This window comes from Drosophila innubila, chromosome 4 (assembly GCF_004354385.1).
Source record: "Drosophila innubila isolate TH190305 chromosome 4, UK_Dinn_1.0, whole genome shotgun sequence".
NCBI lineage: Eukaryota > Metazoa > Arthropoda > Insecta > Diptera > Drosophilidae > Drosophila > Drosophila innubila.
In genome coordinates, this window is record NC_047625.1 from 326545 (window position 1) to 346570 (window position 20026).

A 20026-nucleotide genomic window follows, 5' to 3' on the forward strand; every position below is an offset into this window, starting at 1 on the left:
TTGATACCAAGCTCGTTCTTAGTTACCACATTACGGCAGTTGTCAACAAGTTGAGTGCGAGAATTAAAGTACTGGCTTATCAATAACAGCAAACTACTTCTTACGAAGGTCATTATTTAAAAGCAGTTGATTGCACCGATTTGGCAGTACACAATGGCAGTCTGGGGTCCCCTTGTAAGCCTAACTAAGTTCAATAAAATAAGCACAATGCAGAATAAAGCGCTCCGAGTTATTGCTGGTGCCCCCTGGTATGTCAGTAACCACACTTTGCACACGGACCTACGAGTTAAAGAAGTTGATGAAGTCTATAATAGCATTTGTACTAACTACGCTCAGAGATTGTTTAACCACTGCAACCCTGAAGCCAGGAAAATTGACCAGTACCCGTACGTGCCTCAAAGACTTAGATACTTACAAAGATATGTACGAATGGTTGACTTATGCCTGCCGCTGTAAATTCGTCTTCCTCCATCAAACCCGATACCAGAGCATGTTCCAAGGCCGATTCAACTCGAGCGCCCATACACGTTTAGAACCCACATTTTTCAGGAGCAACTAAACAGATTTTTTATGAGCGACCAGCAGCGTGCAGAAATACGTGGGCAACAGGAGCGACAGCAGCAAGAAAGACGCAACATTGAAGGTCAGCACATCTATGCACAGATTAACCAAAAGCTCATGGCTCTTCGGCAATGGCAGCAGCAGGCCGCACGGCGTGAATTTGAACAAGATCAAATATATTTAATGAGAGCGCGCGAATATGTTGCAGGCCTAACTATTGAGGAACTTGCGCAATCAAGCGTTGGGCGTGGGTTTTTGGCAGAACAGCAACAACGTAATGACCAGCAAAGTCCAAATCAGCAACGTTCATGCGGGTCCAATGATCCAGGCCTTTTGGCAGCAATTAACTGAATAAACGCAACGCATCCGGCAGTTGTATAGGCAAGAAACTTAATAACAAATCAAACAGAAGGCGGCAACGAACTAGCTTCGGCTATTTTAGCGATAATTAGAAATCAACCAGGCGGCCAGCCTGCTGAAATTCATGCCATTCCAAATGATTCCAATACAAGACATGCAGCTCATTCCAATTACAGTCATTTAATAATGCATTACATCAAACCGACATATTGACAACACTGCGTAATGAACACAGATCCGATGTCTGCGACGTGATTGCTTCTGCGTACCAAAACGGGTCGACGGTGCCTCTTTGTCTCCTCATACCTGCGTTAGAAAATGAACCATTTATAACTGACGTTGTACAAGCTACTTTAAATATTAACGTAACGTAAATATTAACGTAACGAATGTTCACGTGTTTAAAAACACCAGCCAAACGTCTCCAAGCCTGGGGCATACTAACGACAATACAGAACTTGCAAATTGACGACTTCTCCTCATGAACCTGCAGTAAATATTGAAGTTATTTAACATAATACTTAAATAATTTCACAAACTCACCTGAGCTTTATTCTTCTACTGTTCGGGCGCCCGATGCGTCTGCCAGTGTCAGTGTCTGCGAGGGGACACAGAATCACGGGATACTGCACCAGCTGAAGTAACTAGTAAATATAAGTTTTAGAAATTAACTTGATTTCTCGATTTTTCGATTTCTTCGATTCTTTGATTTCTTTGCACTTGTATGAATTTATTAATATATTATTGTGTCATTAAGTCTGTCTGTCTAAAACCTTTGCTGACAGACGCATCTGCTTTGTCTGCATCTACATCAACGGTTGCTGGCCCGTCAACAAATATCACTGCGGACGGCAGTTCGCGTTAGTGACGAAAGCATCACGAAGGGTGCTAAAGGCGACTAACTATATATACAGCTAAGTTGGAAAATTTGCTACGACTATCCGATCAAATCGAGTTATATACCGATCGAAAGGTTTAGTCTTAACTTACAAAATAGCATACTGAATCTTTTTCTTACCAACTTGGGTCATGAAATACGGGGGTGTAAGTGGGAGGGGAAAAATTTAATTGATTGCAGCTAATAGGGCTGTTGGGGTCTTTTGGTAAAATTTTTTATTTTTTAAAAATTTTACTTAAAAATACGCGTTGATTGATACCTCAATGACCCAAATCCGATAACTGGTTCAAAAGATAAATAAATTTGAAAATTTTAGTGGACTTCTCAAAATAAAATGAAAAGTCAGTTTGTTTGTCTGTTTGCATCAAAGCGCTGAAGAAGCTTAAATGTAATGATGGGGATATATTTCTTTTCGAAAATCTAGAAATTTTTGTTCTTCGACTTTTTGTAAAAAAAAAGCTAGTTTAGCGGGAAAACGCTAAATCCTAAAACCTCAACAGTTTCCAAACCATTAAAGCTACAGATATGTTCTATATATCATTGGAAGAATGTGTTTGAGGGCTTTTGAGCGTACCTTTAAATTTTTTGCTAAAGTACTCAGGTAACATTTTACAGGTGAAATAAAGTTTTTTAGCTTACATTTTGGCGATTTTTGACAAAACGGCTCTAACGATTTCTGTTAAATTTTAATATGTTGTAATACGTACAATTTCGCGTTTTTTTGGTATATGAAACATTAATTTTCGTTAAAGGTTTTTGGAAGATATTACCTGTTAAGGGAATAAATACATTTTTCTATCGGTCGAAAATCACGTTTTAGTACGTAAAACTTTTGGTTTTATGAGACATCTCAACCAAACTGATATAATATGCATTTAACTTGGTTTTATATATCCTGACCAAAGTTGGTTCTAATCGAACCACTATATCATATAGCTGTCCAAGTCTTAGTATGAAAAATTTTTTTTTTGTGTGACAACCCAGTAGAGTATGCTCTCCGACAGTAGAGTATGCTCGGCTGTAACAACGACAAAGAAGCAGGGATGAAACCCCTAGTTATTCTTTATAATTAAAGAAACCAATTTCTTTAAATATGAAATACGTTCAATATCTAAATTTATATTTTTTATACCTCTGAGCCCATTGAAAATGGGCAAAAAAGTATAATGTGTTTGGCAGAATGTATGTAACAGGCAGAAGGAGGTGCAGACCCCATAAAGTATATATATTCTTGATCAGGATCAACAGCCGAGTCGATCTAGCCCTGTCCGTCTGTCTGTCCGTCTGTTTGAACGCGTCGATCTCAGAGACTGTAAGTGCTAGAGACTTCAAATTTGGAATGCAGGTTTGTGAATACCATACGCAGGTCAAGTTTGTTTCCAATTTTTGATGCCACGCCCCCCTTCCTACAAATTGAAAAAAACGATTTACAGGCGCAATTTTGACATAGCACTCCTAACTGAACAATCAGTTGAGAAGTATGCGTATTAAACGACCCTGAAAATTTCAAAGCGATTGACCCATAAATAAAGAAGTTATTTAGATTTAGTTGAATAATTACATTTGGATGGCAAATGAAACGTGCGAGCGAGACAGCATGTTCACGTTTGTATGTAAGGCGCGCACAAACACAGTAAGAAATAGTACCAATTTTCTTTTGGGCTTCGATTTCAAGTACTATATGACCTAGAGACTTTAAATTTGTTATGTAGGTTCCTGGATACCATACGCAGGTCAAGTTTGTTTCCAATTTTAGGTGCCACGCCCTAATTGCACAAAACGATTTACAGGCGCAATTTTTGACATAGCACTCCTAACTGAACAATCAGTTGAGAAGTATGCGTATTAAACGACCCTGAAAATTTCAAAGCGATTGACCCAAAATAAAGTTATTTCAGGTTACATTTAATTCAATAATTACATTTGCATGGCAAATCAAACGTGCGAACGAGACAGCATGTTCACGTTTGTATGCAAGGCGCACAAAAGACAGAACGAATTAGTACCAATTTTTTTTTTGGTACCAAATAAGAATTAAGCGATAAGCAAAAATATTATCGATATCATGTAATGAAAATGTTAATGTATAATTTATGTATATACAAATATACAATTTGATTAAAATATAATTGTGTTAATATATAAATATGTATTTTTGCATGGCAAAAATCAGCAGAAGCTGATAGCTATGTTTGAAATTGCATGAGAGAAATAGCGATCATTTTGCAGCACTACTCTTGCATCTTTGCCGAGCACTGAAAGCTGCAAAATAATAATTTGAATTATTAATATTTTCGATTCCTTATACATATATATAATAAGTATCTGCTTATTATCGCTGTAAAAAAAAACTTAGCATTTTCCGCTTTAAGAATCTCATAAAATTAGACATTGCCTTTTATTTCAAATTTCGCGCGCACTGCAGCAGCCTTTGGCAGGCTTGAATTTGTTGCGTAAGAGGGAGAGAGTGAGAGAGGAAAATGGGTGCTGCCAGATTGCAGGCTGAGCAAAGGTGTAGTTTGTGGCTACTCTTGACACACGCTACATCGATTGCAAGCGATTACGATTACGACTTGCGATTTACCAATTTATCAATTTCTAATTAATTTTAAATAAGTTTATTATATTAAAATTATTTAAAATTAATTAGAAATTGATAAATTGGTAAATCGCAAGTCGTAATCGTAATCGAGTGATGTATTAGTTAAGTGAGGCAGGAATAACGTAGTCTGCAGTGATAAGCACAGTGACTTTAGAAAACCGAAAGTTGTTCATAGTTTCGCGAGTGTAATTTTTGATACCCTGAGCCCATTGAAAATGGGCAACAATCAACTTTATAAAAAAGTACATGGGCTCAGGGTATCCTACTGTCAGCGTGCTCGACTGTAGCCGCACCTCACCGCGAGCAAGCGAGCCAGTAGGCGAGCGAAGCGAGCAGGGGAAACCCCTTGTTTTTGCCTGCATTAATGATAAAGTTACAATGTCAAAAGCAAAAGCAATTGAAAAAACTTCTGATATCCCACAAAAAAAACATCTACGCAAGGTAAAAGTCTAGTGACGAAAGCAATTTTTGGCCCCGAAATTTCTGATATCCAATTTTATGACGAACAAAATTCAGTTTAATATAAAAATTTGGTAATTATCTATTATACGGTTCTCATCTCAAAAAAAAAAAAAAAAATCCACAAATAGGGGGCGATTTATGATGAATTTATCAGTAAAAATTAGATTGGGGACTCACTTGGTTTATTTTTAAAAAATCTTTGAAATTTTCATACAAAATTAAATTTTGCATGGTTGTATTGTGTAATTTGTCACTACTTTGTCCGTTTACCAACACTACTTTTGTAAGCGAATCTGGTTAAGTACCTAATTTTGACGCGATTTATAGTTGTTTACCAACACTACTTCGTACTGGTGTTTAAATGTTGCCGTAAAAAAATATTTAATTAGTTAACCGCATATTTCTTTTTAAAATATATCATCTGCAGCTTCTGCGTCATCAGCGTCAAAATCGTCATCATCGTTTTCCCATGAGGATGTGAAATATATGGGCCGTAAGCAAAAATTTTTTTAAAAAAAATCGCGCGATTTTTTTTAAACAAATTTTTGCCTGCGGCGCTTTTTTCTCACCTTATCAACTCAGCTCATCTAAATGGACATATTCATGAATGACCACCTCTTTGGAAGGGTTGTAAAGCCTTCCAATGGCCATAAACCCCTCATGGATCCTATCCGTGACATGTTTAAACTTCAACTTTTCACTGAGTATTACGTTGTGACTCCGCAAGAAGTCTAACAACTCACTTTTAATGAGTCTAAGAAACTGGCTCGCAGTAACATCACAACCTGTGCACGACATTTCATAAAAATTAAAGCTTTCTGCACGATTCCGTTATATATATTGTTGGAAAACGGCTAGAAATCGGGCGAGTCAAAATTAGGTATTTACCCAAATTCGCTTACAAAAGTAGTGTTGGTAAACGGACAAAGTAGTGACAAATTACACAATACCATGCTAAATTTAATCTTGTATGAAAATTTCAATGATTTTTTAAAAATAAACCAAGTGAGTCCCCAATCTAATTTTTACTGATAAATTCATCATAAATCACCCCCTATTTGTGGTTGATTCAGATATGCTTAAGCCAAATCGAAACCAAATCCGAATCTGTTTCAGGAATCCCACTACTGTAATATATGATCAGGTTTTAATATCGCACAATTAAATCGATATTGATATAAATATCACCCAAAAATATGTCATTGCAAACAAATTTCTATCGATATTATACGATATTTCAAGAAGCACAGTATCGTTATCGCCGTATCAAAACCCATCCCTAATAAGTAATAAAGTGATTATTTTACGAAAAAATAAATACTTTCACACATATTAAAGGTATAAGTATACATATATATATAAATGAATAAATGTATATAAACTAAACAAGTGCGAGTGGGCAACAAGTGAAAAAACATGTAAGCAATAACGCTTGAAGTCAGAATTTCTTTGTCCATATATATGCATATATACATGCATACATACATATGTACATATGCGTGTGGATATAAAAGCAATAGAGACAAAACAACAATGAATGAGCGCTTGTAAATAATTGTGTTTTAAATATTTTAATTACTGTGTAAACTATACCGCATTTAATATAATTGAGTATTAAAGAAAATTTTAGTCTTTTTGTGCAGATTAAACTATCAAAAAATATTGCAAAATATATATGTACATATGCATAAATGAGTATTAAATCTGTTCATACATACATATGTACATATATGCTTGTGTGTGTGTGCTTGCACATATTAAAATTTGTTTTAGAATACGCAGAAAATAGGACGACGCCGACAGCAAATGAAAGTGCAAAATGGATAATGCTAAAGATAAAGATAAAGCCAGGTAAGGAAACAAGTATACATATCTACATATTTGCCAACGTTACAAGTTCCCATATTTTATTTTGCAAAAAATAAAGACAGTTTTTTTTATATGTAAAAATAATAAAGAGTAAGATTTAAATAATTGTATAAGTATAAATAATATATGTGTTAATCGATTTTTTTTTTTTGGCAAAACAATTACTTAAATGGCTGTATGAAAAAATTATAAACTCCAAGTAATTTAAACTATGTTACTTAAGTTAATAAATTTAAAAAAAATGGTTAGGTATAAATTATAAATTATTTTACTAAAATATCTTTTATTGAAAATACCTGACAAGCAAATACAAACACTTTATTTCAAAAGTTTAATTACAAATAAACGATTTAAATAAATAAAAAAGAATTTTTTTAATTTTAATATTAAAAATATAAATAAAAATTGAATTAAGTTATAACATTCATTGCAATTGAAAGAAAACAGTAAAAATTCTTCATTTTATATTACAAATATATTGCAATTGAAGTTAGATGCATTTGTATCTTTTATATCTTTGTATCTTTTTATATTTGTATTGCATATATTTCTCGTATTCAGAGATTCACGTATCTTTGTATTTTTTTATACATCTGCATATATTTCTAATTATTCAGATACTCACGGGCGGATCTGCTATCCCTAAGATACGAAGGAAGTTCCCGGCAACGTCCAAACTGTGCTAATCAAGCGGAGCTGCATACATTAAATTTCTGGAAAATCAATGGACTTCCATCGAATTTAAGCAACAACAGCAACAGTAATAATAATATCTACGGAAATAAATCTAGTTTGTCTCCTGACAGAGACAGGGACCGGGACAATAGGGACAACTCAAATCTAGCTGGTTCAAATGGTTTACTTAGTTCGAGACGAGCTCTGAGAAACCGAGAAAGAGCTCACAATTATTATCAACGCTTTAGTTCGAGCGATCAAATCGGTGGAGGAGGAGGAGACGACGGTCAGATGGGATTAACATTAATGGGGCCGGGGAATATGAGTATAAATATGAATACATCATCATATAAATCGTCCAATATAGATCATCGGAGTATTTCGTCATCGCATTTAATGCCGGCATTTGCAAAGCGACGTTTCGTAATTGCAACTGGAGGAGGAAACGAATCAAATGAATCACAAATTGATAATAATGATATAACAAAATTAAAAGATGGCAACACAACAACACAAGATCTGAAAAATCACTCTAGTAATCTATTGGGCTCTCCAGTACGAAATCATGGCAGCGAATGGGAGCGTACTGAGAAGTCCTCATACAACAACAGCGGTCAGGACAATGAACAATCGTTGGCATTATCAGCATCACCTACATTCCAATCTGGACGTCAGTCAGGACAGTCAGTCAGTCAGGAGAGACGTATTGGTAGTGGACGACTCTTGCCTCGAAATGATAATTGGACAACAGACTCTTCCAATGTAATGAATCTTGATAAAGACAGACCACTAAATGGTTGTATTACTAACCAACAACAACAACAGCAGCAGCAACAACAACAGCAGCAACATTCTCAACGACAGCGAACATTTAGTGGAAAGCATAGCGACAGATCAAATGATCCAAATCCCAATCTGGATCGTGATCGACGTCTCAACGAACGAACGAGTCGAGAGCGAGATCAACATGATCAGCATAACAAAAAGAGTGTTCATGGTGGAGGAGGTGGACGCCGAGCATACAATAAGGATAAATTCAATTTTGGTGATTCTTCGATTCATCAAAATCGAGGCAAGCGTAACTTATACCAAATACATGATGCACACGAACCCGAATGGTTCAGTGCTGGACCAACATCCCAGCATGAAACAATCGATTTGCATGGCTTCGATGATCTGTCCGATGAGGCTGACTCGCAAACAGCCTTAAAACCCAACGACAATGTAGATTCAAAGTCCAAGTCGAAGGAAATCACAACTACTGCATCAAGAAGCAGTAGTATTGCCAGCTTAAATCGAATCAATTCAAATTCGAACTCGAATTCGAATAATTACAAAAGGGATTCTTCTGATGAGACTACAGAGTCATCAAGCATTACAACTACAACGACATCTGCTAATAAACAACAACAAAAAAATAGCGATAATAATCATATTTCCAAATCTGAACTTGAGTTCAATTTTGACGCCTTTCTTAACATGGACCCAATGGATCATACACTTATGGTTTGTATACAAATTAATCCAAACATTTCTCTCTTTTTCTCTCTCTATATATATATATTTTTCGATTGCAGGGCAGTGATGTTGAGGTTCAAGGTGAAGTTGCTGGGAAATCGAGATTCAGCCGATGGTTTGGACCCAAAGAGCCAGCAAATAACAATGAGATATTATCATTTGGAGACTCTTCGACTATAGGAGAGTCTTCCCAGGGTAAACATGGTAAGTAATATTGATTGTCTAACATAAACATAAGACTAAGATTAATATATCTCAGTGAGAAGTCAAGTTAGAGACATTCATTATTTATTTTAAAAAGTTCATTGCTCTAATTGACATTATTTTCAGGAATGCCTAGTGTAAAGGACTTAGAAGCACAAATGACAAAAGTGGATTTACGTCCTGAATATACAATGGCAAACATACTTCAGCCGATTCAGAATCAGATTCAGAGAGATGCTGAGCAGGCTGAGAAACCTGTTACCCGAGATCGAGATACTGAAGCTTTTAAGAGACTATTGCAACAACTTGGCTCCCAGAATCAGAATCAGAATCATAATAATGCTCACGCAGCCAATGAGTCGCCATATCTGACGAATGTTTCAGCGGTACACAGTGGACCTGTTCCTAATGCTCCTTATCCTCATGATTATCGTTTACAACAACAACAACAGCACATGGCTCGAGCTGGAATCCAACAGGATTCGCAAGTGAAAAAGGATGATTTACAATCATATCAACAACAACAACAGCGTGCTGTCAAAAATGACTCAATGCCATATAATAGGCATAATGAAGCGTTTCTTCACAATCAGTTGCATCCCGCACTCATACCGAGTCTTCATGATCCGAATGTATCTGGACCTGGACCTGCACCTTTATCCTTGCAGCAGCAACAATCGCAGAAACGAATAGAGGTTCAACACTTGTTTCAAAGTAAGTCTTTTTGATAATGATATTGTATATATTCGAAACTAATAATTATTTATGAAGTATTTAATTTTTATTGCATTTGTCATAACAGTTATAAAAAAATTTTTTTTTAATTAAAAAAAAACAATAGGTTCTCAATTTTATTTAAAAAAAGTCATCTATTTAATTCGTTTATAACTGTTATTGTAGGCGTTATATGGGTAAAATTGCACAAAAATCATTAATATTTTTTTTCCGATCTATAAGTTAAAGTTCAAAAATATTAATAATAAAAAAATATAATTTTTTCGGATTTATAGAATATAAATAAAAATAATAATAATTTTTTAATAAAAAAAAAACAAACAATTTATTGTCTGGGTAGATTTACTTCTTTCTATATTAAAAATATAAATATTTAAGTTAATAATATTAATTGGTAGCGATTATCCAAGGTAACAGCTGATGTGTTAACATTACGATCAAATATTTAAATAAGAAACTAATAGTTAGACAAAAAAATCATTATTGGTTTGGTTATTACCAACAAAAATTTGCTTATTTAAATAAAAAAAAGATCGTATCTATAAAACTATTGATTTCAATTTAATAATGGGTAAATATATTATAGATATATTTATTAGCCCACAGAAAAGTGTATCTATTTGTATGCTACATAGAATTTAACCTATTTTAATTATATATTTGCATTTTAATTTTGCAGGTGTTGTCCGAGGAGACGTTTCTTTTGAATTTTTAGAAAAAGAATTGAATAATCCGAGCACATCAGCTCAATCTAGGGAGATAATTGCAACAGTTCTATATGAATGTTCCCATTCTGGACGAAATGCGAATGTACAACAACAACAGCAACAACAAAAACAATTAGCCTATCCAAATGATTTAAATCATCCGCATGCTGTAAAACATTATCCGTTTAACAAAAATATTGGCTCCAATGTATCTGAAGGTATGTATATAAATTAAATTAAATACAATTAAAAATTAAATTATCCATTTTGTTATATTTGTAGATTTGTTCCCAAATGTTGCTAACCAACATCAGAATCTAAGGCACAGTAATTCACCAACACCGTTGGCGTTTACTCCCACATCAGTGTTAAGAAAAATGACGGCTGATAAAGAAACAACTTTTTTGCACAACAATCAGCAGCAACAACCACAACAGCAACCACAACAACAGCAACAACAATATAACCAACAGCAACAATATCATGCAAAACTATCAAATGTACACAATATGATGAATGATTCATCGGTAATATCTGCAGGCATTAATTTGCAACCCAGAATGATTTTGGGTGGCAACTATGCAATGCAGAATCAATTAAGTGTGAACAGTCCACAAATTTCACCAAAATTGTTACCACATTTACCACAGTCACGAGGTGGTCAACAGATCAAATGGCCAACTGGAAACATGCCGACTTCGCATGGAGCAAAGTCCTTTGGTAACATATAATTATAATCTATTTCCTATTTGAATTTCGTCAAATAATAATAATAATATTAAGAAAATATTTCAAAAACAATATTGGGAAATTATAAAAAAAAAGAGAGGTAATTAATGTTAGAAGGAAATTTATGTAATTAAGTTATTGAATTGAAAAGATGTTTAAAAAAAATTACATAACATTTTTAATTAAATATTTTTGCATTAAATATGAATATTACTTTTAAAAGAATTCGAAATCAAAGCCAATTTTCCTAATATTATATTATTTGTCTTTTTTGTTGTTTTAAGTATTGCAAGCCGATTAAGATACTTTTATTTATTTTACATTTTCAGGACGTCCAATTCTGAAAGGCACTCTTAACTCTGGTTTGCAACAACAACAACAACAACAAATCAACCCACTGACAATGTCAAATAACGACTTGCAGCAAATACATCAACAAAGACTTAAGAGCCAACTGCAACCTACTGAAGCATTGAATAGCGAAACCAATATTCTTCTTCAGAATGTTGCATATAACGAGGGGATATCTCAAATGCAACATCATCATTATTTGCAACAACAACAGCCGAGACACCGTTTGATTCATGGCGAACTACACCGTCAAACTAACATGCCGATTAATTCAACTACAGGTACTAAGAATGTAATGTTTTCCTTATATTTAGTTAATTAATGTATTTTATTTAATCAACTAGGTGGCCCCGAAGGCAGCGAGTCGGCTGGTTTAATCAAAACCATTAACAATCGACTCAGTCCGTCGATGAACTACCATAGAGATAGAGATGATCGCTTATCGCCTACAACAAACCAATTGTCGCAATGGTTTTCCCCAGAATTGCTTGCCAGAGCATCTGCTGGTAAATTGCCTCTCTTAAATGTGAACCAAGCGCTTAGCCTGGAAGAATTTGAGCGAAATATTCAACATTCCTCAGCCACAGTGCTCAATTGAATTGAAATGAACACTCTACGAATGAGTCTGATCCAGAGTCCAGCTTCAAATGCAAATGCAAATTAATTAAATGAATTAGATGAAATGAATGGTTGAATGATTCAAACAGAAGTATTCCTGTAATTTCTTTGTTTTCAACGAATTAAGTTCAGTTCATTTGTGCATTAGTTGCAACAAATCAATTTCACAGTTATCGCAAATATTTGCATATTTCTGTACACTCTGATAGTTTCGTAACAACTTTAATATATTAAAACTCAAAACTTTTCAAATAAATAATCGTAGTTGATTGTATTGTAAAAAACACATTTTTTCTGTACATAAAACAAAATAAACAATTTTAAATGAAACGAATAAAAAAACGAGTCAAATAATTAAGGTTAAAAAACATTTTCGTACTTAAAACCGAATTTAACATTGGTCTAAATAGTATATTAGTTTTATTACTTTTTTAAATATTCCAGAATATGGTTTCTTTTTTGTTGTATTTATTTTATGATTCTGATTAATTGTAACTCTAATTTGACCATCCTTATCCGAAGACAGACAATTTTAAAACACAACTTTAATAATTTTATTAACTTATCTTTAGGGGTTGATTGATCACTAAGACATTATGAATATGATACTGTTAATGAATTGTGAGATTTTTATTTTTTTATTCCTTCGGAATGAATAATGCTTTGATTCTAAATTGGAAATAACATTGATTTACCTCATTAGTATTTGAGTAGTTTGAACATTTTTACCTACGTAATATGTGCAGTTATCTGTATTAAATTTTTAAAATTAGACAGTTGGTAGGTGGGATAAAATATGTATGTTCTAAAAAAATTGGAGTATAGTAGAGAATAGTACAAACAGTTGGATTTACAAGCATATAATCTAACGGATAATGCTTTGTTTATTACTTGTTTAGAAATGTTAAAGCAACTCAAGATTTATTTCTGTCTATATCCCCCTATCTTCATCGACAATTTAAAAAGTTGCTAATAGTTTCTACTTATATAATGTTAAATATTCGATATCTATTTCGATTAAAGTGCATTTACACCACACATAAAGATTATATGTATATGCAAATAATTCTTGAAATTAAATAAATCACTTATTTCGATATTGCACAGTCATTTTAAACTTTACTGAACAGATCTTTAATTGTCCTAAATTTCTGAAAATCTCTAAATCAATCAGCACACACTATAAGCCAGTAATCTTTATTTAATTTTTCATGGGCTATTTTGATATATATTTGCTCTCCACTCATATTGAATATTATGTAGGGTATATATAACTAAACAACTAACTGTTGTCACCCAAAACGAAATAAACTTTAAATAATTATATGAATATTGATTGAGAGTGTATAACAATGACAATCACTCAAAGTAACTGAAAGGAATAATTTATATATACAATTGTTGTTGTTCGGAAGTGCTCAATAATAATAATAATAATAATATTCAATTAATATTTTTTAATGATTTAACATGGTATATTAATTACTATGCAAACTGATCTAATGCCATTAATGTATGTAGGTAATAACTAGTTTGACTAAATACACAGATCAACATTTTTATTTGATAATTTCTGATGGAGATAAAGCTGTGAATGTATATATGCATATATACTTGTATATTAATACGTGTATATGTACTATATATATTACTTGCTTAAGCACTAAGGAGCATAAATATTTACTCCCTTTTTCATGGATCATTATGGGCTAATTAATAGTTAGTGGTTAGTCTTAGCTACACGATTTAATAGCTTTCGATTAGATTCTTCAATTTCTATCGCTCATTCACATTTGTCAGTTGTTGTTTGGGCACAATTCCATCCCCCTCCTCCTTCATCCTTATGAATAACAGCTGTTTGATTATGGTCCAGGTCGGGCCTGGGAGTGTTTTGACCACAGTTCTGAGCAGATGCAGCTATTGTAGCAGTACCAACACCTGTGCTTGTACCTGCACCTGCACCGGTTCCTGTTCCAGCTGCGGTCCCAAGTGGAGTACGGCTTTATCCGGAACTCGTTGGTATTCCCTGTCCCTGTGCTGTTCATTGTTAATTTTCGCACATTCTTATCCGTATGGAAGACAAGGATATAAGCCTTGGGGGAGTAAAGGCAGACCAATGCCACGGAAGCACTTAAGCTAACTGAGATGCACAGTGTTGTTATTTGGATCTATTGATAAAGTACTAATATATATAAATATAGATTTAAAATTGATACCTGTCTTTACATTTTTATTATTCAGTTAAAATAAAAGTTTGAATTTATATACGATAAATTTAAATATAAAATTGAATAGAGAGAAAATATAAATTTTAGATATATATTAACTTAAAATTCTCTAATATTCAAAAATGCAAATTTAAAACTAAAAAGATAAATAAAAGTGATGTAGTCTAGGGAATTTATCGGCTATCTTGTATAATATAAAATATACAAATATATAATTTTTATTTTATTGTAATTTAATAGTATATTGTTACTCACTTCATAGGAATTGCCGGTACCAAAGTAAATTGGTACAAATGCTAACCAAATTATACAGGTAGTATACATGGTAAATCCAATAAATTTAGATTCGTTGAAATTTTCGGGTATTTTGCGCGTTTTTATAGCATACACTGTGCAAATTGTAATGAGTATCATGTTGTACAATTGGGAGAACAGAAAGGACATATCCTGTATTTTGCACTTTAATATCACCTCGGCGCGATCGGGATAATAAAATCGAGTTCCTGGCGGCTCGACAATCATCCAAATCATGGTGATCAAATTTTGTATTGCTATTGATATATATATAAATAGATGTAGATATAGATATAATAACAATTTTTAATTATGGGTTATTTAAAACTTTCCTAGATCTACCCATTTTTTTCATTTAATTTTAAAATTACCCATTTTTTAAAAATTTTTTCCATTGTAAATATTTGAACAACTTTGAACTTTGGACAACTTTGTATTTGACTTCTAAATTAATGCTGCATTTTTTGAAAACTTTGAACTCTCAAAACTTTGTCAAATCTCAACAAATTTTAATAAGTAATGTCTTTTTAAACAGTATTTGACTTCTCAATTAATGCTGAATTTAAATTTGTATTTGTTATGGGTTGTTTAAAATTTTCCTAAAATACCGATTTTTTTCATCATACAAATAGATAAACAATGAAATTTACGTACCGATCAGTGAGGTTGTAATAACCACTTGAGACTGGGGAGATATATACTTCAGTCGTTGTGCCGACTTGGATGCCGAGTAAAAGATACGAGATATGCGATTTGTTTTCGTGAGAAGAGCGCTGTAAATGTAAATAATAGAAAAGCTGACTCCTATACCGAACCTCTGAAGGACACAGGAGCCAATTGTCGGCTTTGCGAGTAAGGCAAACGTATTGCAGTAACAGACGAGAATGCCAAAAAGGAGAGTATAGCTCAGCTTACGACCAGATGCCCGATTACGGCGATAACATAGGAATGATATCAAAGAGGGAATTCCAACGCATATACTGGATGTTTAGAGCAAAGTAGGATAGCTTGTCTGGATAGGGCCAGAAACCCGGACCGCAATCCTTGCAGGTGAACTCATAAAAGACATACTCATACGGCTCACAACTGTCATAGATCCAACAACAGGTGTCTCCCTGCAAGTTGATAAATTAATATAAATGATTTTTAGAAAGAAACATTTAACAATTTTTACTCAAATCTCACCTGTTAGTTTTTGATCATGCCAGCATTACAGGGAAATGAACATACCAAGGTCGGCAATTCCTGTTCCTTTTTCCACACAACAGTTTCCAAATTGAGTTCAAGACTATTAAACCATTTACCGATCAGCTGCGATCTAGACCGATTTTTTCCGGAATATCAATTTTATATTGTTTTGATCTCTATTTTGATTCTGCATCAAAATTAAAAAATATAATATTTTTGAATTCACTGTCCATTTTCTCCATACTTTCCCTTATGCATTTTTCCAGAACTTCAAACTTCCATAACTTTGTCAACTCTTGACCGATTTCCTTCCGGAATGTCAATTATATATTGTTTTGACCTATATTTTGATGCTGCATCAAAATTGGAATAATCACTGCGGACGGCAGTTCGCGTTAGAGACGAAAGCAGCACGTAGGGTGCGAAAGGCGACTATCACTGCGGACGGCAGTTCGCGTTAGTGACGAAAGCAGCACGTAGGGTGCGAAAGGCGACTAACAATATATACAGCTAAGTTGGAAAATTTGCTACGACTGTCCGATCAGATCAAGTTATATATCGATTGAAAGGTTTAGTCCTAACTTACAAAATGGCATACTAAATTTTTTTTTTTAAGTTCACCTGGGTCATGAGATACGGGGGTGTAAGTAAGAGGGAAAAAATTTGTATGATCGCAGCTTTTGGAGCCGTTGGGGCTTTTTGGTAAAATTATTTAAATTTGAAATTTTTTGTGGACTTCTCAAAATCAAATGAAAAGTTAGTTTCTTTGTTTGTCTGTTTGTCTGTTTGTATCAAAGCGCTAAAAAAGCTTAGATGTAATGATGGGGATTTATTCCTCTTTGAAAATCTAGAAATGTTTGTTTTACGACTTTTTCAATTTCCCGCTAGTTTAGCGGGAAAACGCTTAATCCCGCTAAAAATTAAGTTTCCAAACCATAGAACTTACAGATATGTTCTATATATCATTAGAAAAGTGTGGTTGAGGGCTTTTATGCGTACCTTAAAACTTTTTTTCTAAAGTATTCAGGTAACATTTTACAGGTGATATAATGTTTTTAAGCTTACATTTTGTCGATTTTTGACAAAGCGGCTCTAACGATTTCTGTTATTATGTTCTAATACGTACAATTTCGCGTTTTTTGGTATATGAAACATAAATTTTGGTTGATGGGTTTGGAAGATATTACCTGTTAAGTGAATAAATACACTTTTCTATCGGTCGAAAATCATGTTTTAGTACGAAAAACTTTTTGGTTTTATGAGATATCTCAACCAAACTGATACAATATGCATTTAACTTGGTTTTATATATCCTGACCAAAGTTGGTTCAAATCGGACTACTATATCATATAGCTGCCATATGGCCGATCGGGTCAAAATTAGGTTTTAGTATGAAAACTTGTTTGTTGAGTGAGATATTTTAACCAAATTGAAAGCATTTGCATTTAAGTCAGTTTTAAAAATCCTGACCGAAGTTAGTTCTTATCGGACCACTATATCATTTAGCCAATCGGCCCAATATTAAGTCTTAGTATGAAAAACTTTTTTGTTTTACGACATATCGTCACCAAACTAATAGAATATGCATTTAAATTAGACTTATATATTCTGACCAAAGTTGGTTCTAATCGAACCACTAAATCATATAGCTGTCTTAGCACCGATCGGGCGAAATTAAAGTCTTTGTATAAAAAACTTTTTTTTTCATAGTAAGTACGGGGTCTCCGATAGTAGAGTATGCTCGGCTGTAGCAACGCGTGCAAAGCAAGCAGGGGGCGAAGCCCCCTAGTTTTTCTTTATAATTAAAGAAAAATTTTTTTTAAAAAATCAAATACGTTTAACAACTAAATTTATATATTTTACTATTTGCCTGCATTAATGATAAAGTTACGATGTCAAAAGCAAAAGCAATTGAAAAAATTTCTGATATCCCACAAAAAAAACCTCTACACGAGGTAAAAGTTTAGTGACGAATGCAATTTCTAGCCCCAAAATTTCTGATATCCAATTTTGTGACGAACAAAATTCAGTTTAATCTAAAAATTTTAAATAAAAATTATTTAAAAAAAAAATCGCAAATTTGCATTGTGCACTGTGAGCAAAAAGGGTGAGCTTCTTTGTACATAAAAATTACTTTTTGCGCAGTGCCGAATGCAAATTTTCGATTTTTTTTTTAATAATTTATATTTTTATTTAAAATTTTTAGATTAAACTGAATTTTGTTCGCCACAAAATTGGATATCAGAAATTTTGGGGCTAGAAATTGCATTCGTCACTAGACTTTTACCTCGTGTAGAGGTTTTTTTTGTGGGTATTTTTTACTTCACTGTCAATTTTTTCCATGGACTTGGTCACTGTCCATTTTCTCCATATTTTCCCTTATGCATTTTTTCAGAACTTCAAGCTGTCATAACTTTGTCAACTCTTGACCGATTTCCTTCCGGAATGTCAATTTTATATTGTTGACCTCTATTTTGATGCTCCATCAAAATTGGAAAACATAAGAACAGCATCAACAATATCGTCAAAAGCAACAATATGATGCAAAACTATCAAATTTACACAATATGATGAATGATTCATCGGTAACATCTGCAGGCATTAATTTACAACCCAGAATAATTTTGGGTGCCAACTATGCAATGCAGAATCAATTAAATGCGAACAGTCCACAAAATTCACCAAAATTTTTGCCACATTTACCACAGTCACGAGGTGGTCAACAGATCAAATGGCAAACTGGAAACACGCCGACTTCGCATAAAGCAAAGTCCTTTGGTAACATATAATTATAATCTATTTCCTATTTGAATTTCGTCGGATAATAATAATAATAAAATTTAAAAATTTTAAAACCAAAGAGAGGTAATTAATGTTAGCAGGAAAGTAATGTAATGAAGTTAATCAATTGAAAAGATGCTTAAAAAAAATTACAAATCATTTTTAATTAAATATTTTTGCATTATTTATGAATATTACTTTTAAAAAAATTCGAAATCAAAGCCAATTTTTCCAGTTCTGAAAGGCACTCTTAACTCTGGTTTGCAACAACAACAACAACAACAACAAATCAACCCACTGACAATGTCAAATAACGACTTGCAGCAAATACATCAACAAAGACTTAAGAGCCAACTGCAACCTACTGAAGCATTGAATAGCGAAACCAATATTCTTCTTCAGAATGTTGCATATAACGAGGGGATATCTCAAATGCAACATCATCATTATTTGCAACAACAACAGCCGAGACACCGTTTGATTCATGGCGAACTATACCGTCAAACTAACATGCCGATTAATTCAACTACAGGTACTAAGAATGTAATGTTTTCTTTATATTTAGTTAATTAACGTATTTTATTTAATCAACTAGGTGGCCCCGAAGGCAGCGAGTCGGCTGGTTTAATCAAAACCATTAACAATCGACTCAGTCCGTCGATGAACTACCATAGAGATAGAGATGATCGCAATGGTTTTCCCCAGAATTGCTTGCCAGAGCATCTGCTGGTAAATTGCCTCTCTTAAATGTGAACCAAGCGCTTACCCTGGAAGAATTTGAGCGAAATATTCAACATTCCTCAGCCACAGTGCTCAATTGAATTGAAATGAACACTCTACGAATGAGTCTAATCCAGAGTCCAGCTTCAAATGCAAATGCAAATTAATAAATGAATTAGATGAAATGAATGGTTGAATGATTCAAACAGAAGTATTCCTGTAATTTCTTTGTTTTCAACGAATTAAGTTCAGTTTATTTGTGCATTAGTTGCAACAAATCAATTTCACAATTATCGCAAATATTTGCATATTTCTGTACACTCTGATAGTTTCGTAACAACTTTAATATATTAAAACTCAAAACTTTTCAAATAAATAATCGTACAACACAATCTGTAAAAAACACATTTTTTCTGTACATAAAACAAAATAAACAATTTTAAATGAAGCGAATAAAAAAACGAGTCAAATAATTAAGTTTAAAAAACATTTTCGTACTTAAAACCGAACTTAACATTGGTCTAA

General features: G+C 33.4%; 1 protein-coding gene and 1 pseudogene across 2 annotated transcripts; one reads left to right on the top strand and one right to left on the bottom strand.

The window, feature by feature from the left end:
* The first annotated feature begins 6415 nt into the window (after positions 1-6415).
* LOC117779528 (uncharacterized protein DDB_G0283357) lies at positions 6416-12501 on the top strand. Of its 2 annotated transcripts, XM_034615793.1 has the most exons (9): positions 6416-6430; positions 6657-6734; positions 7370-8933; positions 9005-9149; positions 9276-9863; positions 10564-10809; positions 10874-11311; positions 11650-11952; positions 12016-12501. In XM_034615793.1, the coding sequence occupies exons 2-9, from the start codon at positions 6703-6705 to the stop codon at positions 12267-12269; spliced, it is 3570 nt and encodes a 1189-aa protein (XP_034471684.1). In that variant the 5' UTR covers positions 6416-6430; positions 6657-6702; the 3' UTR covers positions 12270-12501. The 2 variants fall into 2 exon arrangements, with proteins under 2 accessions (XP_034471684.1, XP_034471753.1); XM_034615862.1 differs by lacking the exons at positions 6416-6430; positions 9005-9149; positions 9276-9863; positions 10564-10809 and having other exon boundaries at positions 7370-8277; positions 11018-11311.
* A 2887-nt stretch (positions 12502-15388) lies between these two features.
* On the bottom strand, positions 15389-16257 carry LOC117783472 (annotated as a pseudogene).
* Positions 16258-20026: the final 3769 nt, after the last annotated feature.

What these genes read in the sequence shown, in the direction of transcription:
- LOC117779528 (XM_034615793.1), top strand. Translation starts at nt 6,703, where the DNA reads ATGGATAATGCTAAAGATAAAGATAAAGCCAG. An exon ending in CAATGGATCATACACTTATG is followed by an intron (nt 8,934 to 9,004) that starts GTTTGTATACAA and finishes TTTCGATTGCAG; the next exon opens with GGCAGTGATGTTGAGGTTCA. An exon ending in GCATGGAGCAAAGTCCTTTG is followed by an intron (nt 11,312 to 11,649) that starts GTAACATATAAT and finishes TTACATTTTCAG; the next exon opens with GACGTCCAATTCTGAAAGGC.